The sequence below is a fragment of the Rhipicephalus sanguineus genome, chromosome 6 (genome assembly GCF_013339695.2).
Source record: "Rhipicephalus sanguineus isolate Rsan-2018 chromosome 6, BIME_Rsan_1.4, whole genome shotgun sequence".
NCBI classification, from domain to species: Eukaryota; Metazoa; Arthropoda; class Arachnida; order Ixodida; family Ixodidae; genus Rhipicephalus; species Rhipicephalus sanguineus.
This window is the reverse complement of record NC_051181.1, coordinates 146,010,739-146,037,810: the sequence shown is the minus strand read 5'-3', so window position 1 is coordinate 146,037,810 and position 27,072 is coordinate 146,010,739. Positions and strand designations below refer to the sequence as shown.

Here is a 27,072-nt window from a genome sequence, read left to right as displayed (position 1 = left end):
ACGACAATATCAGAACGCATTACTAGTAGAACACCACGTAGGTACAGCTACATATCATCTAGACATAGACAAACGCATGTATATTCAGAACGGTAGATGCCTGGCTCCCACAAGACAGCGCGTGCTGCTGCTCGCCATATTGCACTAACACGCACATTCTTATCAGTCGGAAAGATAAACTAACCTATGGAATTACCGGGGCTTTCCGTATTTCAACACGCGCATGGTCTCGTGGGAGTCGAGCATCTATACCGGGGACATTCATAAAGCCGACACCACTATGCTTGGCACAGCGGTATCGAGATACAAAAGCCGACAGGTTAAGGTGTCAGGTGAAGCTGATTAGCCGCCACTATCGTGGCGGTTGGCAGAGGCTGGCATGAACTCCTTTTCCAGCGCTTAATTTCATGTTTGTTGTTTTTAACAGCGAAGCCGTTCGTAGTCGAGCCTTTTATATCCGGGGTCCGTGGTAACGCTTGTGGACATCACAAATGGGTATGCCCCCACAGGCGTTGGGTAAATCCCACCACTCACTACTGGTCCGCTAAAAATGAAGGCAACAGTTAGCCCAACAAACGGGTATGTGCCACAGAAATCTGTGCGGCCTATCAGAAAACTGTCATCATCATAAACGGGTATGTGCCACAGAAATTGGGTAAATCCCACTACACACAACTTCCATTAAAAAGGAAGAAGGCAACAGTTAGCCCAACAAATGGCGTGCGCGTTACCATAGTCACACCACTGTCACGTGATACTTTGTGCTTATAAAAGGTGGTGGCTATACTACCACCTCAAAGGTTAACAAAGAGTGTTTAAGAGCAGGGATACAACATATCGGAGCATCTTAAGCGAAGGCTTCTCTGTAAACCTGTGTATGAGAGTGGTATGGTCAAGATGCAATAAAACTATACTACCACCTGAAAGCTTAAGAAAGAGTGTTTAATAAAGAGCTGTGATGCAACATATCTGAAAGACTTGCAAAACATAGAAATGCGTTAGCCTGACGAGGGGAACGCCACCAGCTTCGCTGCTCCATCGGTGTCCACGAAGCGGAGTTGGTTTATTTTTTTTCTTTAATTACCGTGACTCACCATATATCGATCAACATAATCACGTGGCAAAAACAGGCATGAAGCTGTACGACGGCCTTCCTCGTGAACTGTTTATACGGCTAACTTAAGCTCCGCTTGCATCAAGATGGAGTTTATCTGAGATGAGAGCTGTAAGCATGCATGATCAATGGTGCAAGGTAAATCGAATGTTGGCGCTGTATAATGTCCTCGTATTCAGAGAGGCTTCATCATACATTTTAAATTGCTTTCAGATGTCCGCCCAAGTTCAACAGCGCATGAACAGTAATCAATTCCCACATCTATGCGCACTTCTCTTTTTACATACCGCTACACCAGTCCAGACATGCAAGTACGGCGATATCGAGCCAGTGAATTTCAATTGACTCGACCGCTATAACGCTATTCCTCCTTATATGAAAAAAAAAAACGCAGCCGTCATCTGACGCCGTCATCATCGACAGAGAGTGGGACGGGACAGGGGTTAATCCCCTCTTGCCCCCGCCTCGCCCGGACTTTTAATAAAGTTTATTCATTCATTCATTCATGAGGTAACATGAATGCCAGCCGACTTGCACCTCGATTAATCTGACGCGTCAGTAACCTGTAGAAAGGCAGCACTCTCCATCGTCCGAGGGTGGCATTCTGGATACCGTCAAATATAGCTACACTGTAAAATTTCATACTGGCGGCATTTTAAGCCAATCGCAGAGGTCGTAGCAGCCCTCTGGGCCAATCAGAGTTGGGCAATGGCGGAATTTGACAACATGGCGCAATTCGACAATGCCCGGAATAGTACTCCAAGAGGCACTATATACGGTCTTCAGGCGTACTACCATGGCAACTATAAGTTATGTTGACGCGTTATGGTAGGTTGCTAAATGCCATGAAAATGGCGAATATGCTACCGCCCTGAATGATAACAAACGCGCGTTCAGTATTAACTCTTGCTTTAGCCTCATGCGTCTAGCCAAGCCAAGCCTATTCCACGGCCGCCGCGCATGGGCGGAAAATGTTTCGAAGAGCGCGCGTGCTACAGTGTTCTGGCATTGAGTGGTACCGTGTTAAGACAGCAATACACGCAATCAGTTTGCCGGTGCCAGATCGCAGCGTCTTGAAGCTGCTTGCTCCGCCCGTTAGGCTACGCGTTGCGACGCCACGTTTCAGTCCTGGTTCCCCAAGAAGCGGCCCGCGTTGCACGGTTTTATTCGAGATGAAGCGGAGGGGGACCCACGGATCTGTGAGGCATTCACTGCACGCTGCACTGGACGTATTCAAAGGGCGCGCTTCTCCGCCGGCGACCGTTCACTATATATAGTGCGAGAACAGTTGTCGATGTGATTCATTCGTTACTCGCCCCTTTTATTCGGTCCAGCGAGAAGTGGCATCAAAGCACTTTCTTACTCGGTCGTGAAAGGAGTGGGGCTGCTGTTTTCGAACTGACAGCTCTCTCTCCAGTGCGAGTGCTTTTCAAAGCATTCTTTTCTTGTTCCTTCAGCAAAACACTCGAAATTCTTTAAGGGTTATTGATACTTGCAGGGAAATTTGTAAAGACACTTTCAAGGAATGTGGCGGTGGTGGTGATAAAAATAAAATATATCGATTCTGCTTCCTTAGCGCATAGCTACTCGTCGTTTTTCGCACCATATTCAATGGCGCTATCTCGGCCGTTCTCAACAACGTTTATGCACGAATGTCACAATCCTGCAACGTTGATGTACTTTTACGTGTAACCTACGAAGCTGGCTCGTTCGTTGTCTTCCCGTTCCGTCTATGCTTGATAATTGGTAATTGATAATTGGTAAGCAAATGGTAATTGGTAATTAGCGTGTAAGACCATACTATATGCGTATTGCTACGAGCTTGATTATGTTCATCGAGCTTTAATCCACGCAGTGACTATTCCAATGGTGACGCCACAGATTACACCGTTTTTGGCAGTGAAGCTGTTTAGCAAATCGTTCCTTGTGAGTTGATCCAGAAAACTATCCTCATCATAAACGGGTATGTACCACAGAAATGGGGCAAATCCCACTATTCACAACTAGTCCACTGAAAAAGAAGGCAACAGTTAGCCCAACAAATGGCTGCGAAGCGATGGCTGCGAGCAGAAGACCCCGAGTACGTACAACGAGAGAATACTAGAGAACGGGAAAGGCAGCGGCGGCTGCGAGAAGACCGCGAAGCGATGGAAGGCCTACGCCAACAACGACGTGCCCGTAGATCTATGAGAGGTGCGAAACGCTTGGCTTCAGCGCGAGGTTCTGTCTCTAGAGTTTAAACATCCGTGTCGTGTCCGTGACTCTCTGTGGTTCAAGTCGAACCTCTCTGCGCTGAGAATCAACGTAGAAACTACCTAGCATCACATAGCTAAAGCCTAGCAACAACCTAGGAGCAACCTAGATACAACCTTCATCACCTAGCTAAGGCCTAGAAACAACCTAGAAGCATCCAGATTTAGTCTTCAGAATTGTCCAGTTTCGCTGTTTCAAGTCTTGCGCGGCTTATTGCAAACTTCGCCAAATTTGTTTGCCGATCACAAATCATTTCACGCGTGCCTTACAAAAACTGAGTGGCCTATGCCGTGCCACTTCGTGGTCCTCACTATGTTGCCAGCATCGCTTCTGCCGGAACCAGAGTCGACAACAACGTGCCTCTCTACCAATGACGTCACACGCGACGTTTCCACGTAGGTCACGTGACTCTCCGCACGTGACGGTGACTGGAAGTACTGCTGTTGCGCTCTTTCGGATATGGAAACGCGTGGTGCAAAAAAAAAAAAAAAGAACCAGACGACGTGCCATGTGATATCACCTTTCAGTCGCTGAGCAATGTACGCAATGCGAGATGACACCAACGCCAAGTGTTCGTGCCTGCGAAGCATTCGTATAACGCTACACTTTCAAGTTTGTGCGAACCTCGGGAGGAACACAAACGCTCTGTGCACAGAATGGTCGGGGTTTGTTCACAAGCTTCTTTTATCGTCCCGTCTCCCGTGTTTTCCGCAGTGCAATCATCCGAGCAGATCGAGAGCCGACCCGCTGACAAAACCTTCTATGCAACGCATGTTGCATCGAAGGCTTCGCTAGATACTTCCTAGCAACTTCGATTCGAAAAAACACTCCCGTCCCGTGGCATTCTCTTTTAATGGCCATATCCCGAAAGCGGAGAATCGCGAAGAGCGGGCTGTTGTTTTGCGCCGCACCGACTCTCGTGAGCGCATAGCCCGCGGCTGCATATTTACGCGCCGCGAAGTGCTTTCTGGGAGTAGACATATATAGAGTGCGCGGTCATTTTTCTCCGCATCCGGCCATTTCCCACGCCCTCATAGTGGAGGCTTCCTGACAGCTCGCAGAGACACGCAGCGTTCGTGAATAATATGCGCGCTAATCGGGCACCGTTCTTCTTGCTCGTCTTTCGTTATTGTTTTCTTTCTGGCGGAATCTAATAACCGCGCGGCAGCTTCGTGACGAAGACAAGTGTTTACCTCGTGCAGAAACGCGGCAGCGGGTCGCCTGTTTTACATAAGCTGCGCGCTGCGTGTAACCTTATACTCGCGCAGCTTAACTGCTACGTGCTTCCCCGGAACGTCCGCCGTCCACTCAAGCGACTTATTTAAGAGACTAACGCACAGGGGTCGTCCGGATAAGCTTTGTATAAGGCCTGCCACTCTACGCATAGAAGAAAGGTAGAAGTGTAAGCACAGTGTTTATCTTATAAGCAACCGCGAGTGAAAGCAGTGGGGCACAAAGTATTTTAACCTGTTAGTATAACGAAGCCTAGAATAATATTTCCTTCACGATGGTGAAGCGCTTGAAAGAACGGATACGTTTGAAGAACACGGGACAAGGTGCTACTAGCAACTGAGAATTTTATTTAGAAGCAACGTCCCCATATACATAAAATAAGTGTGCGTCATCGTTAAAAACCAGAATTAATCCCGTGATCACAAAATAAACTTACAAACACGAGATAAAAGCTACGCATGCACTCGCACGTATGCCAACATGTACAAGTGGCAGCCATTATAATCTTTCCGCTAGATTTAGTCTAGAACTGCAAACCGCAAAAGGAAGTACATGAAATTCACGTTCCGGCAACAGTATACGGGCATTACTGTACTTTCTCTCTCTCTCTCTCTCTCTCTCTCTCTCTCTCTCTCGCTAACCGCTGGTTTAGATAAGGGGCGCTGCTCACCTTTAAGATGTGCAATCTGCATAACCGATAAAATCCCTCGGGCTTAGTGTGGAAGGCTTGCTCTTGATTCTAGGAATAATGTTTTACAGCGTGTAGCGCTCTTTCAGTAGCGTTTCCTTAGCAGTCCAAAGTCCAAGAACTTTGGTTTTTAAAGTCTCTCGTTCTACTGAGAAACAACTGTAGCCAAAGCAACTTTGAGCGGTTTAATTTCTATTGCGCTACAGAATGTATTGTCACCTCAAACGTATGATCACCTCGAGAAATATTTCCTCAAAGCAAATGTGAGAACTGATCTCGTGGTCGGGAGGGGAAGCACACGACGCAGATCCTCGGGCACATTGTATACTCTGCGCAGCCGCGATCTTTGAAGCGCAGCTTGTGCAAGCGAAGTGACTTGTACAAACGACCTTTACCGAGACATTGCACGGCCATATTCTGTTACTTAAGAGGTGTGTTTGACAAAGCTCATCTGTTCCCCACGCAGTGTGCACCTTCATCTACAACAGCTCTGAGGTGTCCAACGGCACCTTCTCTACGCCCAACTACCCGGGCGTCTACCCGCGGGACACCGAGTGCCACTACCTCTTCTACGGCAAGAGCAACGAAAAGATATACATCGAGTTCGCCTACTTTGACGTCGAAGGCGTGCCCCCGTACGTATGCGCAACTACGTCACATGTGCAGCAAAGATATGGCCAACTAGTTTGCTTATAATTGGCTGCCGCTGTGGCCCGGTGTTGGCCCGAAAGACGCAGGTTCGATCACGGCCGCGGCGGTCGCATTTCGATTAGGGCGAAATGCCAGAGGCCCGCATACTGTGCGGGGTCAATGCATGCTAAAGAACAGCAGGAGGTCGAAATTATCCTGGGCATTCCACTATGCCGTCTCTCACAGCCCGGGTTGCTTTGGGACGTTAAACCGCATAAACCAACCAACTAACTTATCATTGTAAAGTACAACAGAAATTTAATACAAAGCTTAGCCTTTAATGAGCTTATATTAGCGGACACTATATTAATGGTCCTTACAGGGTCCGTTAACTGCTTTCGTGTTAAGCGATGCTGTGTTTACTGTAGGTTCGCAGGCCCAAAGATGCAGTGATCTTGTTCTTCTTAGCCTTTTCCGTCAACGTAAGTGGCATAGACATGTCCAAAACATACTTAATTTTTCATTTAATTGTTGGGGTTTAACGTCAACTATAATTAACTTTTACGTCTTTGGAGGACACCATAGTGGAGGGCTCCGGAAATTTCGACCACCTGGGTTTTTTTAACGTGCAGCTAAGTGCACAGGCCTCAAACGTTTTCGCCTCCATCGAAAATGCGGCAGCCGCGGCCGGGTTCGATTCCGCCACCTCCGGGCAGCAACCCGTCACGTTGGTCTTGTGGTCATGGTGCTCGACTGCTGACCCGAAGGTCGCGGGATCTAATCCCAGCCGCCGCGGCCGTATTTTCGATGGAGGCGAAAATGCTTGAGGCCTGTGCATTTAGTTGCACGTTAAAAAACCCCAGCTGGTCGAAATTTCAGGAGCCCTCCACTACAGCGTCCCTCATAATCATACCGTGGTTTTGGGACGTTAAACCACGTCAATTATTTATTACCTTCGGGTCAGCAGTCGAGCACCATAACCACTAGACCACCGTGGCAGGTGTGTTCCAAATACTGTTCCCTTAGTTGGGTTCGACGATGGCTTCTTAGTCTTCAGATTAAGTCGGCTGTAATGTCCGCCGTAATTCGATTGGCTCGCCAGAGAGCGTCGCTGTTAGGCGCCTCCTTTATATATATAGAAGAGCAGCTTGACGTGTGTCGTCATCGCAGGTGCCTCTCGGACACGGCGAGCGACTACGTGGAGTTCTCCAACTTCCGCACGGTGGACCGCAAGATCCCGCGCCACTGCGGCAACCTGCGACCGACAAAGATCGAGTCCGACGCCGACTTCTTCCGCGTCTCGTTCAAGTCCAATGACAAGTTCGACGGCACCGGATTCGAGGCCTTCTACCAGTTCAGAAACAACCCCGGTGCGTATCTGTCTTTTTCTTCTTCTCCTTTTTTTTACCAATAGAGTTGCTTTCGCTAACTATATCTATACAGCGAGCCCTTTTACTTAATGATTTTATGGCAGATTAAGGCACAAGAACTTATACATGCATTCCCCCACCAGCACTTACTCACAGATCAGCGCACTCCAAATTTGTACGCTGATGGACGCGTGCAGGGTGTCCCTTTGTCCCTATACAGTCAGAACGCTACAAAATGCTTGATTCTAGATGTCACTTCGTTCTAAATCTCGCGCGCCACAACACATGCGATATAGCAGGGAAATTATACGGTGCCCTAACAGTGACCGTTCTTTCTGATGTTGCAGATCCTTTCACAGTTCGACAAGTCTCCGCTGTGCAGAACAAGCAGAATGGTAAGCGGTAGAAAGTGTCCACTCCTTCGTCGAGTGGCTTTATATTAGTGGCGTCGAGAGGCTTATTTTATTACACAGTCCCAAAAGTTAATTAGAGAGTTGCAAAATATTATAATTTTCATTACTCTACCGTTTAACAACAGTTTTTTTTTTTCATGCTTATCTCAAGTCTCAGGTGAACGTAATGCTCTTTTACTTTTACTATGTTTATATCGTACATTCAATTGTAATAAATATTGTCACAATTAAGTGAATGCGAAGCACCAATAGGGGACAATGTCGTGAGTCACAAATCTCGCCCTCTATTGGGGTGAACCATTACCCGGAGTAAAGCTAGTAACGCTCAAAGCAAGACAACAGCGGTGAGCGCAATCATAGTTCGGCGGAATCGGACTTAACACATGAAGTCCGTTTCCTATGTATACATATATCGAGATACCCCCCAGAATTTTTTTTTTAATATAGTGGATGCGTCTTGCGCCGTGTGACGAGTCGATTACAGTGGCAATCGTGTGAGAAGATTCACCGTCAAAAAGAAGACAATGTACTCACGATAAATATCTACTTTCTTCTTAAAAAAAAATGACGTCAGAGGAAAAGTATGCGATAAAAAAAAGTTGTCTCTCGGATAAAAGCCAGTTAGTACTAAGCAAACGCGCTCTTTTGATACCAATAATGAAGCATCCAGATGACCAATGAGGTTTACATCCTAAATAATGTAATGGAATCAAAAACTTTAATCGTATCGGTCAACGCATGCTGCTAAACTGTTTATCGCTCTTTCTTCTTTTTTTTTAATTATTGCAGTAAGTGACTTACCGTAATGAGATTTTGCCCTGTTTACAAACCGAATTATCAAAAAGGAACGAAGAAACACCACCTTTTTATTATATTAAGAGGTGCAGGCTGTGCGTTTAGCAGGAACGCCTGGCACTGTTTGCGTTTGTAATGAAAACGCTCGTGTACAGAACAGCTGCACTTATCACTGATCAGTGACGCAGTAGCACCACTGTATACGCCAACCCGTTCTGAAGGGGACCCTTGTATAAACTAAGTTCGCGGATGTTCATTAGAAACATGCCTTTCAAAGGGGTGCTGGCGAATCTCGTCAATCTCTTTCTTCCTTTCTTTCTTTCTTTCTTTCTTTCTTTCTTTCTTTCTTTCTTTCTTTCTTTCTTTCTTTCTTCTTTCTTCCTTTCTTCCTTCTTCTTTCTTTCTTTCTTTCTTTCTTTCTTTCTTTCTTTCTTTCTTTGGCGCTTGACAGGGAAAAATTGAACGTTTACACTTATTCAAGACACATGTTTCATATGTCATGAAACATTACACTGAAGCGTTAGAACTGTTTCATGACCGCAGCCGCATTCCGTTTCTCCTTCAATTTCGTGCTGTGTTGTGCTGTGGCATTCACACAAGAATGTCCCTTAACAAGAACAAAAACGTTATTGCCGTATTTTCTCGAGTACAAGCCGCACCAAATATACCAGAAATCTGGAGCTAACGTTACGCGCGAATTTTGGTGCGCAAGGTGGCTTCCCGGCACGATTTTAAGGTAATGCAAAGAAGGTGGCTTCACAACATGCTGGAAGCTTTCTTTTTCTTTTACTTTTTTTAAGGATTGCTTCTTGGAGATGATGATTATACACATGGGCGAATCATTGCTTTGATGCTTCATCAGTCCACTGTCTTTCTCTGAAACCTTTCATATGCGCGTGCGCGTATAATTGTCATTCGCGTTACAAACATCTCCGCGTTCTCTCCCTGTTTAGCGCACAGATCTTCGCCCGCAACCGCCCTGCTGTCTCTGGTCCTGCTGTGGCTTCTGGTAGCCGATCACTGAGGCGATCCAGGCGGGGCTCTCTTATTCCACTTCACCCAAAAAGCCGCTCACTCGCCGACTTCAAGTAATTCCCCCATCTCTCTACGTTCTCGATGTGTTGTCGCTGTCACCGAAGAAGAAGAATTAAACGAAGCAACAGAAACAAAGATGAAAGCACAAAGGCATCAACATACTTCACACCCCGCGCCTCACCGCACCTCCATAGGTGCTCAGAGCTCGACTGTCTTCGTATGAACAAGAGGACGAAGCTCGTGCTGTGTGTGTGTGTATACGTGTGTTCGACGTGTCCGCTGTGGAAAACGACGCTACAGTTCAATGCGCACACACTGTTGTTCGCGGACTTCACGCCGATTTTATTCTACCCTCTCGACGTCTCCCTTACCTTGCTTCCTGTGTGAACTTCAATTTCCCCGTTCCATTTTTTCAGCTCATCCCCACTTATTATTCGCGTGCGGCCGGCGCGAAGAGCCTGTTGAAGCTTGACGGCGGTTTTTTTTTTTTTTTTCGCTGTTATGTGAGCGTTCGTTTATGTGCGCGTGCGTGCCGTGTTCGTGTGTGCGTGTGTGGCAGATCATTCGACCGCACCCTTTCCTCACGGAAAAAAAAAAAAACCTCAAGGACACTCGCCGAAGAACCTCGAAGAAGACGTTCGTCGCACTTCTAGCTGCGCGGCCGCCGGAGAGAACTCTGTGGTGAAAACAGAGGAACGTCGTGAAAAAACAAAACGGAACAATAGGGATGACGGTGCCTCATCTTGTGCACTATCACTCTCTCTCTCTCTCACTGTCTCTCTATCTCGAAGAATAAAACGACGGCAGTGTGTGTATGCGCGCTCACCGCGATGTGCACTGTTCTCGAAACGAGGGCAACGACCCCTTTCCGCGACATGTCACCCACCCGATCTCACATTCGTGCTTGAGTTGTTGTTTTTCATTTTTTTTTGTAGTTGTTGTATTTTGTTATCTAGGATGTCCCTACATTCGAAATGAAGAATTGAGCATGGGCAGGGCATGCAGCGAGAAGCCAGGATAACCGCTGTTAATTAAATGTAACAGACTGTATTATAAAAGAAGGCAAGCTCGCCAGGGATAGGCAGAAAGTTAGGTGCGCAGATGAGATTTAAATGTTTGCGGGAATAACGCGGCAACGCCAACCACAACCGGATTAAACCGCTTTTTTTTTCATGGTTCCACGGCGCATGCGCCCTTCCCCTTGCGGGAAAGTCGCGAAACGCTGTAGTAGGGTCTCCGGACGTCTATCGATCTTGGAGGCTATAGTTCTAGCGATACCGCTTGTCCCGGTTCACCCGCAAAACTCCGCCCCCCCCCCCCTGTAAAACGGCAGGGGGCAGCACAAGAAAACGAAAAGGGAAGGAGATAGGAGAAACATGGTAGAGGACCTTGCCCTGCAGCGGGCGTGGGCAGTCTGATGATGACAATGGTGATGCTTACGATGATTATGATGAGGTGATAAGGTGCCGTTCGTCAAAATCTGAACGAAGTTGTCCTCGAAAGGGGTCGCTCGCCCTTGCCCAGTCTACAATAAAACTGAATTGGGAGATGGGTGGCTGGTGTTGATGAGGATTTCAATCTGCTTCTGTTTCATCTCTGAAGACAGAAGCTAACCGAGTCTCTCACGTGCTTGACACTAAAACGACGTGTTCATGTAAATGTATCGCGCTCGCGATAGTTCTCGAAAGATTTTTTTGTTGTTGTTGTTGTTGTTACGAGAACTACCACCATGTGCGAGACAGCACAGGAAACCTGTATGAGTTTCCCAGTCGGAAAAACAATTTGCACCGAGATCGAACCTGCGACCAAGGTCATTCAAAGGCGGTCGTTGTGCGATATGGGCTAACCCTGCAGGACACCATGTGGAACTGCGAGGATGAGTTAGTCGACAAGCTCGAAGCACAGAAATTTTCTCAGCGCTGACTTTGCTCATTTAGTGTCAATTCCTGTATTATAAGAAATATATTGCTCCCTCGGTTGCAGATCTAGTGTCTAAACAACGTTTTATTGCGACAGCAATTATATAGGCGCTCCAGGGGCAATATCGCCGTCGCTGTCGGCATCATTGTGAGGGCCTCTATAAAGTCCAAGAGCGATAACGTCGATCCGATTGTCGTATGCTCTATATGCGAGCTTTCATTCATCTTGCGTACGATTCTACTCTAACGCTACGCTCCTTGTAGTTCACACAGCTAGGAACACGTGCATGGGAGCATGGCAACGCTTCCTTGAATAGAAGGTATGGGGCACTAAGTACTGGCAAAAAAATAAAGATAACGCACGTTAAGGTTACTTAGCAGTTGCGGAACCTGCTGCGGTGAGTTACTCGTAATGACGTTACACTGCTAAGCTCTAATCATGACTTCGCTCCCCTCCTTGGCGACGGCATTTGGATAGAGGCTCTATTTTAAAAAAAAGCCGGGTGGTAAAAAACAATCTGCAGTTTCCTCACTATGCCGTTCATCAATCGTAGGACCATGGCTTCTGCATTGAAAACCACATAAGCGATTTTGTTTTGTGCTTGTTTTTTTGCGACACGATAAGGCACAACCCCTGCATTTTTTTTTAGAGTGTGCGTTTGGATATTCGGGAGCAATACTGCCTCACGTCGCCGCCAGCTAGCGTTCTTACTAGCTCGCTGTAGTGGAGCGTCAGCACCGAAAAGGCCTTGATCACAGGTTCGAATCCCGTACAGTAAGAATAGTTCTCTTTAATGCTTCCTTTTGTGGTGACCATTCTCGCGTTTACTTGGTAGCTCATGGCTACTTCCTGATGAGTATTTGGGAAAATTAAAGCGCTAAGATAGTCATACACATAGGTCGAGAAACACAAGACAAGCGCGTCTATTTTTGCGCTTTAATTTTGCCACTTTGCACCATCTCGCCCATTATCAAGTTTTGTTAAAGTGTCACGCTTTCCATTTCATAGAACATTGACCAGTCTTGCGGATTGGCGCAGAACTGATATACTGTAGTTCTCGTTCTGCGGTTAGTGCTCAACGCTCTCCTTGTTTAAAGATACGTTTCTGCTAAATTAGCTATTATTTTCACGTTTCTCAACTTTGCTTGACAGAGGAGTAGAATGCCCCCTCCCCCCCCCCCCCTCACCCCGGTCTATCAAAATCCGTCACGATATTCCATGCCGTAAGACAAAAAAAAGTCATTTCACCTTTCTTTTTTTTTTTTTGTGAGTTCTGACTTGCCACGTATACGACTATCTTTATAAAGAAACACGTGAACTCTCTTTGGAGATCATTATCTTCTCGTAGAAGAGTCGTGGGATTCAAGAGAGAGTTACCGTCTATCTTTAAAAAGAGTCATATGCGTGTCAAGTCAGGACTTGCCAAAAAGAAAAAGGCAACACATACTCTTTTTTTTTTTCTTAAATTCATTACGATTCCTTCTAGCCAAGGAGCAACAGTTACATTCTTGTAGACTGAAGGCTCGTTCACACCTGCGACAAGGACAGTTTGCGCGACCAGGTTAGTCGCAGAGCGACTGCTTTGGCTCAGTTGCTCGCTGCTCGATTTTCCAGTCGCGCGACGGCAGCCGCAAACCACTGAACCAATCACATGCGCAGGAACAGGACGTCAGCTTATTTTAAGGGGGAAAGGTAATGCGAACCACGAGCGAGCAGGCGTGAATTCTCTGATGGCGACGAGTATGTAAGTCTCACGCAGGTGTGAACATCGGTCAGCTTGAGTCACTCTTTTTTGGTCGCCAGTCGCAAATGGTCGCGTGACTGGTGGTTAGTCGCAGGTGTGACGAGCTTTAACTGTTTCGTTTTCCTGCTGCGATGTGTCCGTGTAGATGCGCACGATGGCGCGCACCAGCCTGTACGACTTTCTTGCGGCATTCGGTCCCTGTGTATATATATACTCTCTTGGAACACGCGCACAAGCAGAAGCGTTACCCATGTGTCATAGTTGCTCGCGTTGTCTTATTTATCGGGTTGCATTCTGTAAATCCGTTGCGCGTTTTGATTTTGTTAATGCTGCTCTTCAAAGAAGTTGATGTGCACGGTAAGAGCATGATCAAGACAATGTAAACAGCAAGACGTTGTTAAGAGTGCAATGTTGTTTTTATTTTGTCTGATTCCATCGATGAACAATAAAAAGAATTAATACCTTGAAGCGTGTGGATCATTCGTCGCGGATGCATGGACTTGGTCTCTAAGGAATCAGCAGGAATCATCGAGTGACGACTGTCAAAAACCTGGCCATCTTAGGTAATTTCCTGTTGCGACACTTGCTAGTTAGCTCCATTGGTTAAAGGTGTAAAGTGCAGGCTCAAAGACATAAGCAAGACAATAGAGTATCGGTAGCAAAAATCGGGGATGAGAATGCTGGTACAAGTCATTAGGGTAAGTATAGTCGGTTACAGCCTTCAGACGATATAAAAGTTCAGCCTAAAAAACCTCGGAGCGCTTGTCAATCACCTGTGTTATGGAGTCGTGAAAACTGGCTTCCTTTCGAGCAGTGATTACTTTTTCTGTGTCAAGCATATCGAACACTAAAGGTTCGTCGTTCTTACCTCAAATATGACCTTGGGCTTAGCATGACAGAATCTCTGATAAAACTCGCCAGGAGGTTGAAGTTTTTTATATAAAATCAGGGATACGAAAGTGTACCTGTAACAACACCAACTATCTCAATCGCGTGAAGCGTGCTTGACGTCACGGAAATGAGGAAATGTGATTGGATGGGATATCTTTGCAAATTTTCTCTGGGAAGGGACAGTAGAGCCTGCACTTTTACTAGGTTATGACATCGACAGGAACACGCTTCGCGACAGCTACTGCACGCGAAATCGGTGCAGTGGAGATTCCAATAAAGGACATTATCGTGATCGCCCGAGAGTGTACATTTTCTTCAACGGTGGTAGATTCTCTTCAGGCATCACGCAACGAGACGCATGCTGATGAACCTTCCCTGCACCCGGTTAGACCATCAGGCATGCCAAGGCTAGCCTCTCAGCAAATGCAGCGTAGTACTTGTTTTCTAGGTTGAAGAAGTCAAGCCCTCCATGAATTAGCAGACCATGAATACAGCCATGGTGGCACCAGCATAACGCTAGCGTGTGTAGCTCAATCAGTATTATCCATGGGCCGGTGAGAGGCTCTCTTCTGTACGGAATTACTCAGTAAAAAAATACCCTAGGACACCTAAGCACTACCAGAGTCCTTTAATAGCACTACTCTCACTTGGACGCCCGAGTACTTCAGCGCAACATGCCGCCGACGTCCTGCGCGACAGGAGACCTTTGTACTGAGGAAACTTCCCGGTGCAAGTTGAACGAGGACGCCTAACACCATAACAAATTTGCAAATCATCTATTTTTGGATTTTTGCAACCTTGATTCAATTTAATTAAAATTCGTCTTGGACACATTTTAAACCAAAAAGCTAAGGCTATAGCCTTTGGAAATCATCTAATTTGAATTTTTGCAACCTTGATCCAATTTAATGAAAATTCATGTTGAGCCTATTTTTAACCAAAAAGGTAAGCCTTTGTAAATCATCTATTTTTAGATTTTGGCAACCTTGATCCAATTTAGAGAAAATTCATTTTGGGCCCATTTTTAACCAAAAAGGTAAGTCTTTGGAAATCATGTATATTGGGAATTTTGCAACCTTGATCCAATTTAGTGAAAATTCATTTTGGGCCAATTTTTAACCAAAAATGCTTGCCATTTATGTCGAAAATGTACCCAAAGTCTAGTTCATCAATATTCGACCAAACTATCAAAAATCGAAAAATACAATATTTCCAAAGGCTTGCCATTTCGGTTGAATATGGTCCCAAAATTTGTTTCCCCAGGATACGACAAAAACTATGAAAATTGGAAGTACAAGTGAAGAAGAAAACGGGAGAGAGGAAAGACAGGGATGTTAACCAGTTTGGCATAACCGGTATGCTACCCTGTACAGGGGGAAGGGATGGGGGAGATCGAAAGAAGAGTAAAGAAAGAGAGAAAGAGAGGGGAACACACACGCACACACATAACGTCACAGCGCAGAGCGGCAGTCTTGTGCGGTATGCGGCATCATTAAAAAGTCTACAGCCGCTCGTGTAAGTCTGTTGTCCTTAGGAATTTGAGCAATGCCTTGGTTGCTTGTATTCTCGATGAGTTATCAGGATGACATTGGAGAATCGTGTCTAGTGTCAACGGTCTGTTGTGAAGATGAGCGAGAGCGAATACCAGGGATCGTCTCTGCGCAGCGTAGCGAGGACAGTCGCAGAAGATATGTTGCAAGGTCTCCTCGGTGCCGCAGGCGTCGCAAAGAGCGTTGTCGGCCATCCCTATTCGAAACGAATATGACTTCGTGAAAGCCACTCTTAGCCATAAGCGGCATAGCAGAGTGGTCTCTCTTCGGCGGAGTCCACATGGTATTTGAAGTCGCCGCAACTCGTTTAGGTGGTGTTGCCGGTAGTTTTGGCTTCTTGACGTATTCAGTGTTGAGTGCGAAATATTCTTTGCGATCCTTTGAAGCATGGCAGCAGCATCAGACCTTGAAAGCGGTATACCGCTGGAAGTACAAGATTTCCAAAGGTTAAAGGGGCCCTTTAGGTTGAAAATTGTCTCGATATCTAGTTCACCACAGTACAACCAAATTGTGAAAAATCGAAAAATACAACATTTTCAAAGGCTATAGGGTTACTATTCAGTCCGAAAATAGACAAAACTTGGCAGAGAAATTGTGCAGCACCAAAAAACAAGGACGACAAGAGGCAATTAAAAAAGGTATGAGCACTAACGTTACTGAATACTTTGTTTGTTTGTCGTTTCTTTAGAAAATATGACGTATATATGTGTGCGCACATCATCCAAAAATCATATGAAATATTTATAGCAGTTCTTCAATTGTGATAGCCACGGCGTGCTGTACTTTATAAAGGTTAATTAAGTGTCCTTCAAGAATTTCGCGCTCAAAGTTATGCCGCGGCCGATACGAGAACGTAGTGTTTTGGAAAATCGCAGCGTACCCGTGAACGCAAACTGGGCGTTACGAACTAATCTCAAGTGCAATTATTTTTCATTGCAAACAGTGTGAATTCACTGCTCTTTTCCATACCACGACGTGATTTCAACGGGCATATGATAAGCTCTTACGCGTAATCATTCAGTCATACTTCCTTAAACTCGAAGGAATTAGTCGTTTCAGTACGCCATCACTGTCACGGCACACATTGTAGGTATTGAACTTGGTGCATCCCGTCCGTATTTAAAACCGAGGCACAAGTAGTATTCACATAACAACGGACAACAATTTATTTAACGCTCACACGTCAGCACTGACGACCGAAGGCGCGCAAGGCAGGGCAGCCAGGAAGATAGAGGCGGGCGAGCAGCAGCTCCAGGCAGCGTGTGGTTCTTGTTGGACCAATTCTATCTCTGACTTAGATGCGGGAAGTCGGTCACATTTTAAGAAACAGGATGGGCCACGCGCATCGCTAATGCGCATCAGGTGGTGCTATCAAGACAGCCAGTGAGGGCGTGGCACCTGCAACATATATACCTCGCATTTTGTGATCAAACGTTCAGTAGCAACCATTGCAAAATGTTAACAGCGCATATATGTATTCGAAAAGCAACAGGACAAAGAAAGGCAAACAGCGCTCTTTGCCTCTCTTGGTCCCGTCCCTTTCCAAACCTTCGATGCGCTGTTAACATTTTCCAGTCGAGCCACACCAACCTGCACAAGCAAGTTGGTGTGGCGTGGCGAAATTTGCGAAAAGTGCCACATATATTTTGACCGCATATCGAGCCGTACATAAGCCGGACAGATTTGACCTGAAATACCGCTTAACCAAATCGACGGTATGCGTTACTTTAAGCGGTCACTTTTAAGCGGCCTTCTGGCAACGATATGGCCTCGCATATGGAAGAGCCGCATAAACTTAGGCCGCATAAGAAAGAGCCGCTTAGCCAGAGGCCACATAAAGAAGGGCCGCATAAAAAGGAGCCGTATAAGTGGGCCGCTTACAAAGCCATTTATATGCGTCGGAAATTTGACCTACTTTCCGCCTTATACGCGTTGTTTTAAGCGGTCGTTTGCTAAGAGTTCAGTTGTAGCCAGCGCTCGTCCTGTTCTCGTGTCTGATCTGGTCTTCTTTGTTCACACTGCAGGATTTCTTCGCTACGAATCAAATAGACAACTCCGAGATAATTCTATACTTTAAACTCGATTTCTTCGAAATACGATAAAACTTTCGAAACTCCAGAATTCGATATTTCCAAACGCTTTAGACTGACCATTTAGGTTAAAAACTCTCATAAGATCTGTGCCATCAGAATTCGACGAAACCTTTAAAAACCTTGAAATGAAAATTTCTGGACGCTGCTGCGTTACATTTCTTTACACAAATGATACCAGAACTTACCTGTGAAGCTGTGCATTTGCCCAAGGATGGACAGGCAAGGACCGCATTTCATTTTGACGTATGCGCTACTACACTTTGAGATATATGCATGCGCTATACATGCGTGCATGCGATAATGTTCAGTGCAACTTCTAAGCACCGTGTCCTCTGCCGTTGTTGTAGCCGAGACGGTAAAGCATTCGGTTCACAAGCGGAGGGGCGTTGGTTCGAATCCCGCTGACGGCATTGCCAAAAAAAAAAAAAACGGAGCGATTTGACGCAGTGATGCGGTTACCGTGGCTAAAACCCAATTCGTGGCTCAAAAACCGGTGGTTTGCATCGTACTGCCGGTAATGCTGAGCATAGCATGATGACATCATTTATGTATAGGGGCTCGCATTTCCACGGTTACCATTGGATTTGTAAGCATTCGCTACAATAAGGTACTGACCGACCCTTAAACGCAGAAGAAAGAACGGCCAGGCCGAAAAATTATGGTGGGTGTTTCTTTCGTTTTTTTTTTTTCGAACTCAATATTTCATAAAAAAAAGAAGGATCCCCGGTTCGCTGCACGGGAAGCTACCCTTGGTCCCGTGCAGCGGGTTGGGAACCCTCCAAGCCTCTTAAGCTCCGCACCACTGCAGCACTGTAACACCACTACGAAGCCGGACTGTACCCATTTGCAACCGCTGGGTGGGCGGCCGGCATTGGGGATCGAACCCGGCACCTCCCGTATTGGCAGCTGACGCCCAAGCGTTTCGCCACCAATGCGGGGAGGGTATTGCTAAACAACGGGCAAGATATAGGTTACATGATAATTTGCGACAAAACTTAAAAACGAATGAAATAAAACCCAGGGTCACTAGATCTAAGTGGGCGGATCCTTTATTCCAGGAACCCACCCCATTCCAGCAATCGCATCCATCAAGAATACCGAGGGTTATAGTCTTACGTTTTTGGTTGCGATACCCGCACCGGAATTCGAACCACCACCCTTTTGATTACGAGTCTAACACCTTAGCCACAGGGCTATTGGAAAGGCGATACGAATCTATGCCATTAAGGTTGAAAATGGTCCCAACGTGGAATGCATCAAAACACGACCAATCTAAGCAAAATTGAAAAATGCAAGATTTCCAACATTTGCATAGCTTGCCATTAAGGTGGAAAATGTTCCCAAAATCGAATTCGTCAGAATACGACCAAACAAAGAAAAATTGAAAAATACGAGATTTCCAAAGGCTTGCTATTTGGGCTGAATATGGTTCCAAAGTCGAATGCATCAAAACAAGGCCAAACTACGAAAAATAGAAAAATACGAGATTTTCAAAGCTATAGACTTGCCATTTAGGTTGAAAATGGTCCCAAAGTTGAGTGCATCAAAAAACAAAGTATGAAAAATCGAAAAATGCAAGATTTGCAAGGGCTATAGGCTTGCCATTTAGGTTGAAAATGGTTTCCAAAGTCGAATGCATCAAAACAAGAATAAACCATGAAAAATCGCAAAATATAACATTTCTATATAGCCTTTGGAAATCATCTATTTTTGGATTTTTGCAACCTTGATCCAATTTAGTGAAAATTCATACTGGACCCAACTTTACCCAAAAATTTAAGCCTGTAGCCTTTCGAAATCATCTATTTTTGAATTTTTGCAGCCTTAGTCCAACTGCTTTCCTGTAGTAAGGTTGAGCAATCGACACGGACGTTCTTCCTCAGGTCGCTTAGCTCTGACGGCGGGATCCGCTCTTCGTCGGCACTGCCGCTTTCAGTTGGCCTTGATATCGAGGGTACTTTTGGCCACGTAACTCACGCAGCGCTTCTTGATTGACTCAGGGTGATGCGACCGGGGCAAAAGCTATACAACTACGTCAAAAAAATTTTTTTACCAACCGCACGGTTGCCGTGCAGGTAAACGAAGTCAAAGCACGCACGCGGTACCTCCAAGGAGGCGTGCCGCAAGGGTCAATTAGGTCACCGACACTCTTTTCCCTCACTCTCAACGGTCTGACGCGCGATCTCAGACCTGTACCAGACCTTCATTTTACAATATATGCGGATGACATCACCCTCTGGGCCGGGAAAGGTTCCCCATAAGAAATACAACGTACGCTACAGTCGCCCATTGACACTACTGGCGCCCAGGAAGACTGGCAACTCGTTACACTCTCCATAAAGAATGACCCCATTCCGAGGAAGCCCTGCATAAAAGTTCTAGGCTTCTGGCTGCAAGACGACGGCAAGTCAAAGGAGTGGTTTCTACATACAACACAACGGTTGAAGCAAGTTCACCGTCTCTTGAAACGCACAATGCACAAGCTGAGGGGCATCAAAGAACACTCAGGCGCATGACCCTGGCCATCGCCATTCCGCGCGTCATGTATCAATATCCATATATTGAAATTACCAAGACCCAAAAATCCAAGCTCGAGACCCTACTTCATCAGATTTCTCGCACTATATTGGGTACCGCTCAATACGCCAAGTCTGATAGGATCCGAGGAACGGCTATCCTTCCAAACCTCGACGAGTTGGCTCAAATTCACCGGGAAGCGCAATTCACGCGCCTCAAACTATCCACACAAGGATACGCTCTGCTTCGGGAATTGGGCTAAGATATATCGCCGCCTGTTGCATTTGAAGCGACCAGGCCCCCATGGGCGACGCTCGACCAGATCACCGTCGAACCTGTACCGCGGCACATGGATCGAGAAACACAAATAGGACGACGCGAAGCACGAGTCCAACGTCTCCAAGAAACCACAGGAGAGTGGATCTTTTACACGGACGCATCTCCGTCTCAGACCGGCGAGGGCTTTCGAACGGGAATAGCTTCCGATGGACTACCACTGTCATGCGGCTTCCATCATAACATCATTACGCAATGCATGGCAGAAATCACGGCCATAGTAGAGGTAGTTACCATATCCAACCCAAATGCCCGTTGTTTACTGATACGCACCGATAGCCAAGCAGCCTGTCGAACTTTCGCGACAGGTGACATTCCAGACGCGCATTACAGCACACTAACGAAGCACTTACCCTTTGTTACGTGTTCGAATACAGTGAATACCTGGTCACTCGGGGATCAGAGGGAATGAAGTGGCACGCGCCATGTCCCGTTTAGGTCTCCCGTGCCCTCCCCTGTGGTGGCCGGATTCCCTGAAGCGAACCGAATTACTTGCTATGGCGCGTTTAGACAGGCGCGAATGATTAGATGAGATGCGCAACAACCGCAGGGTTTATCCCGATCCACCTCACTGCATGACGAGACGTGAGGCAGCCCTGGTGAGGCGTGCCCAAACGCACTCTTTGATGACACGCCACATTCAACACTACATGCAAGGCAAGGACGGGTCTCCAGCCTGCGTGGCATGCGGTGGCTACCCGGATAACGCTCACGTTCTGTGGGATTGTCCAGGTGGCCGTGCAGCCATGGGCGGGAGCCTTAAACACATACCTACCAATCTAAGACCTGCGACCCTGGAGGAGTGGCTGGCGGACTCCGCCCCAGACATCATGAAGGCACTGAAACTTTTAGGCCTATCTTATGGCTAAGCCTTGCCTTTTTTTTTTATTAGTGGACCCGGACTGGGGGTCGTTTATTTTTCATAAAGTTGTTATCTCTCTCTCGCGTGAGCGCGCGCTGTCGTTCTCGGCGAGCCTCCTCAATGGCGTCCGTGGCGGGAAAGAACCTCCGCCAGCCGGCGCCTTCCTATTGGCTGCTGCGTGGGAGCACCCCTAGGGGGCAAAACCTGCAGAAACTTTCCGATGATTGGATGGTGGCACCCTCTCTCGACCTAGCGGCGAAGCTCTGCGGCTGTTTCGCTTGGAACTGCGTGACCATGGACGGACGCCGTTCGCCTTCGGTCTAAAGTGCATTGCACTTGCAACTCTGCGCTTAATGCATCACTCAGACAATTTCCGAAGGAGGTTTTGTGGGGCTTAGTGCGCAGCTCTCAGGCACCCGTTCCGGAGTTGAGCGTCGGCCCTCGCTGTAACCGAGTGAGCAAGTGCCGTGACAGATGTCCAGGCTTGCGCGCCTCGAGCCATCCAACGCTTTTCTTCGTTTGCCCTGCAGTTGGCGCTGCTGAAAAGAAATTAGCAAAAGCATTAAAAAATGCACAATAAAAAGACAAATTGAAGAATAAAGAATAAAAAGAGGCATAAAGAGTTGCCTGTAACTGTAATAGATGCCACCGAAACAGAAACAATAAATGAATGAAAAATTAAAGGCTAGAAAAAGTAAAGAAAATATAAAAAAATATGGCAGCTTCGCATTAGTGGTGCCAAGCCTGAAGGAAGAGCGCAGCTTGGTGGCCTTCCTTGTTTCTCTTTATATTTTTCTATCTTTCTTCTCTTTCTCTCTGTTTCTTGTATGCCTTTTTTGTATATGTTTCCTTCTATTTCTTTCTTTCTCTCCCTATCTCTTTCTCGCTCTTTCTATATTCATTTCTCTTTCTTTGTTTCTCTTCATTTCTGTCTGTCTTTCTTCCTTGATCTCGGTTTTTTCTGTTTCTTTTTCGTGCCTGTTTCTTTCTATGTCTTTCACTGTCTTTCTACCGTTTTATGTCTTTGTTCCCTTTATTTCTCTCTACTTTTGCCTTCCGCTTTCTTTCCCCCTCTTTCATTGTTTCTCTTTCTTTCTCTTCCTCTTTTTCTCGTGTTCGTTTTCACTTGACACTCGCACAAGGTATATGTAAACTGGTAGCGTAACTTCCGTAGAAGCCCACGTGTCAAGCCGGTGGCTAGTTGTTGCAACAGTCGCCATCTATGTGAGGCGGGGACAAACAGAATTTAAAAAAAAGAAAAAGTTGACGTCACAACCGGAAGCGGAAATAAACGTCACGTTTTAACGCGATGGGCGCGAAATTATGAAATTTTCTGACAGGGCGCCGCTTCTTACCTTTTTTTTTTATAGCTGCACGTTCTTTTTCTTATCACTATGACGGCTCCATAATGGAAGCCTGCAAGATAACGGCAAGACGAAAAAGACAGATTTGATAAATAAGGTGCATTTTATTGGCGAAATATTGCAGTTGAACAGGATATTACCCCAAAATATATAACACAGAAATCAGAAGTAGCATAACAATTCAACGTGCACACAAACCTTACACACGTGTTGCTCATGCATCCGTAGACAGCGCAGCGTTTCTTCGCGTAGCGTGGCGGACTCATCGTCGCGAAGGGCGACAGCACGCCTGCCGTGCGCTGGCAAAACACAGTCACTGGAACGGTTCCCGATGGCAGCGATGGGCTATATTACCTTCTGCCAAGTACCACGACTAGAAAACAACGCTTATGCGAGGAAATCACCTACGGACGACAGGCACAAACCTACTGCGCAAAAAACGAGCGACGCCATTTGCATATGAAAATGCGCGAAACCGTTGGCCCATGTTACCAGACTGCCTGCATGTGCCCGCTGTTTCTGAGAATAAACGAAAAAAAATTGGCCACTCAACGACATACCCAAGACTAAAGTTTGATTAAAGTAATCTACTAATTTTGATTGGTGACAAATAAAATTAAAACTAATGAAAATAAACGTTTAATTAATTTTTTGTTTTCATTATTTGTCTCCCCCTCACCTAGTAGCGCTTTAATCGTCACGCGGGTGTTGATGTTTGTTGCAACAGGTTTCCGACCACTTTTCGTTCCGACTTTTGCGACCTATTTAGATTGACCTTGACTCGCACCTGCTGTACACGGCAGTAGGGCTTGCCCAATGCCTGTGACGCATACCCACCTGAGGAGTTTTGCACGGCGGAGCACAAGTTACCGATAGCTTAAACTGCTTCACTGTACAGAGGATGAAGAGAGCGCGTGCCGGTTCATGATGATGATAGTTTTTACGACGGAGCACAAGTTCCACAACGTGAAAGCCGTCGGACAGTTAAGCTTTTGCCCCTTTCATTCGGTCCCTATGTATACAGGTCTCTTCTTTCGCTGTCACCTGTTAATTCTCAGCGATTTATTTGTTGTTTTTCATTTAAGCGAAGTCAGGCCTTTAGTTCCAGTCGACGGCTGTGGTCGGCGTGGGTCGCCCAACACCATTCTCTCTCTTCTCTCACACCAACACAAACAGCTCTTCTCTCAATCCACTGTTTGAACCACCCGCCTTACGTAAGCTCCATCACGTGAACTCCTTTTAAGACCACTCTTCGAATTGCCCGCCTTGCATAAGCTCATCGCGTGACCCTCCTATCAGTTCACTCTTTGAATTGTCCACTTTACGCAAGTGTCATCACTTGACTCCGTCTCAATCCACTGTTTGAATCGCCCGCATTACGTAAGCTTCATCGCGTAACCCCCTTTCATTCCATTCTTTGAAACGCCCACCTTACGTAAGCTTTATCAAGTGATCCCCTTCCAATATACTCTGAGTCGCCAACGCTTGGTCCCGTGACCCCCTTTCCCTCTCCTCAAATGCTTGTCCACCGTGGTCACGAATCGTTTTTTAGCGGCACCACGCCAATACAGACGGCGCAAGGTTTGCGTAAACGTCTTATTAGCTGTAAAAGGATACGTAACTGAGGCAGGGCGTATATCGACACGATGCGGTCGTGCAAACCAAGGAGGTTCTATAGAACCTCTGGAGTGGCAGTCCCGGTCGCCGCCAACGGGAGCAAGTGAAGCCGCCGGCGGCCATGTAGCTAGAGGAAAAACACGGCGCGACCGCCATAGACGGCAATGGAATACGCGCGGCGCGCGCGTTGGTTTGCAGTCCCACAATCAAAAAATGAGATGGAAACTGCTTTAAACCCACGAACAGTTGCCTCTTCTCGTTTATGAAACAAATTATGTCATACTATTATGTCAGCTGCAGACTTTCAGAATAATCTGTTGTCGAAGAGGTGCTTCGTATATCGAGCGCGCTGTAATTACATATGTGTTACTAGGAACTGGGTTTTTGTGTTGTAACGGCGTCAGTGTTCAAGGGGTAACCACAAGCTAACGTGGAACGCACTTATTCTCTTTACATAAGCACACATCAATCACGCGAACATTTGGCCAGAAGGAGGATTCGCAAGCATTAACCTACGTGGGCGACATGTGCCATCACGGCAAGCGCAGCGCGCACAGCCTCGAAACGAGGTAGTTCTCGCCCTCTCAGACTAGACGCATAAAAAAGTAAAGCAGCCGCGTCCTTCGGTGTTTCGATTTCGGTTTGGTCGGATTTCAAAAGAGTTACATCTTGCTTTTGCCGCAATTTTTTCTTTTCGTAACTATTTGTGTTGAAGCTACGTCAAGGAGGTAGAAACTAACAGGCTTTTGTAGATGCGCTGGGAAAGCAGGAAAAATTGTAGGTACAAATTGTAGGTGCCAGGCCGTCTGCCCCGTTCTGTCGAAGCAGCATTCTGCGAAGTGAATAGAGCAGAGGTGGTTGGTTGGTTGGTTGTTCCTTGGCAACCTGGCGCAACCCACCGCGGGGTATCGGCCATGAAACGGGCGGCACCTTATTTTAGAGATAAAATTGTTTTACACGGAGCAGAGGTGGTCAGAGCTGGTCGAGCTGGTAACCGTCCTTAGCTCTCTAACCACTTCTTCGACCGGCACGTTCCCAGGTAGAACGCTGCGCGCAGTCTTTTGGAAACATGTAACACGGATAATCACGTCATATGGAATGTTGCGTTTGCCAATTCCTCGATAAACATCCATCAAATTCGATATCCATGCACCGGATAAATATGCATGCACGCCGTCAGTCTTGACTTGCAAGAAAACACCAGAAAGCTCGAAATTCTAAGGGCGTTCTGACTTCCTACTCGTACCAATATTGCTCGGTACGTCCAGCTAGACTGCACCCACTTCGTGTATACACTTAAAAATTACGTACAACGTCGTGTCAGCGAACATTTAAAGCGTAAAATTTTCGTCGCTACAACTGCACGCATGTATTACATGTATGCGCACCTTTCAAATTGTTTCCAGTTTAACAGCATGCGCGAAAAACAGACAATCGTCAGCGAACTAAGTGAGGACACTTACACGTGAAAAGTGATCCCAGGCGTCTTCTTATTGCGATTTGTGCAGCCATAAGCGACGCACGAAGTCGCCATGGCCTCGTAAAATGTTTAACTGCTTTACAAAAGCATGCCACCGTTCCCAAAGACAACTGCGACGGCGGGGCAACGGAGCGCACTCCGTCGTCTGCTTCCGAGTTTTTCCTTTTGCAATATGGCGGCGACCGGCTTCACTTACGGGGGCGCCACCTCCACTCCAGAAGAAATAGTATATAACCTCCTTGGTGCAAACGCAGAAGGCTCTTTACAGGTGCATGGCCTCCGAGATCGGCTCCGGCAAAGCGCCGGGGCTAATCGCGGAGGCCACGACAGGTAGTCTGCGCTATCACCACCAGGTAGTTACCATATCGAAGCAGTTTTGCTCGAACTGCTACTCCTATTTTCAGTAAAGAAAGATGTGGTCGTATACCGCCTAAGTACTCACTCACTGCACGTTTTTATTGGCGCTACCGATTATCACCATATGAAGAGCTTGGCCTGTAAGGTTTTGCTTTGCGTCTGTTCAGCTTGCAACAGGTACTAGAAGGTTGCCATTCAAATAACTAAACGCCGATACGCTCGAACGAGCCGAAGCCAGCGAGCACGAGAACAGAGACAGGAACCAGACACATTGACTCATCATTAAAGAGTTTATTCAAATACAGGCATTTTCCCGAGCATCTCGCGACTCTTCTTGGCTCGTAGGATTTTCCGCGGCGAAACGGGAGTGCAGATCCGCCCGAAGAGTACAAGGTGGCAGCGAAGATCCCCGGGCGGCAGCAGGAGAACCACTGAAGGCAGGAAGACAGCAGCACGAGGCGACACAGCCGCGAACACCGGAGGCAGTACCCGTGAAGGACCTTGTATATCTGCGGTGACAGGGCGAATAATTTGTCAGTCAAAACATGCAACAACAAAAAAGAAAAACGCGTACAGGGAGCTAAGCATAACACCGGCTGTACATAATTATACGTCAATGCAGTTCGCAAAGTGGCCCTTGCCACTACCTACGCGATTATCGGTTTCGCCAAAGGTGTGCTTACGCAAAAGTATTGCAGCCGCTCCGGAAGGCCAGGGGGGAGCAGATTTCATGCGGGAAGAAGGTCACGGCCACGGAAGGGTCGCGTAGCCATGACAGGAACAGGTAGGTTGGATGAGGAGGCAGCGATT

At 46.7% G+C, this 27,072-nt stretch overlaps 1 protein-coding gene across 1 annotated transcript in view; it reads left to right on the top strand.

The window, feature by feature from the left end:
* LOC119396698 (suppressor of lurcher protein 1-like) overlaps positions 1–13,663 on the top strand; it is a 259,810-nt gene extending 246,147 nt beyond the window's left edge. Inside the window, 4 exon segments of the mRNA XM_037664005.2 lie at positions 5,755–5,923; positions 7,089–7,288; positions 7,636–7,683; positions 9,450–13,663. Coding sequence (XP_037519933.1) covers positions 5,755–5,923; positions 7,089–7,288; positions 7,636–7,683; positions 9,450–9,520 — 488 coding nt within the window. The 3' untranslated portion in view covers positions 9,521–13,663.
* Positions 13,664–27,072: the final 13,409 nt, after the last annotated feature.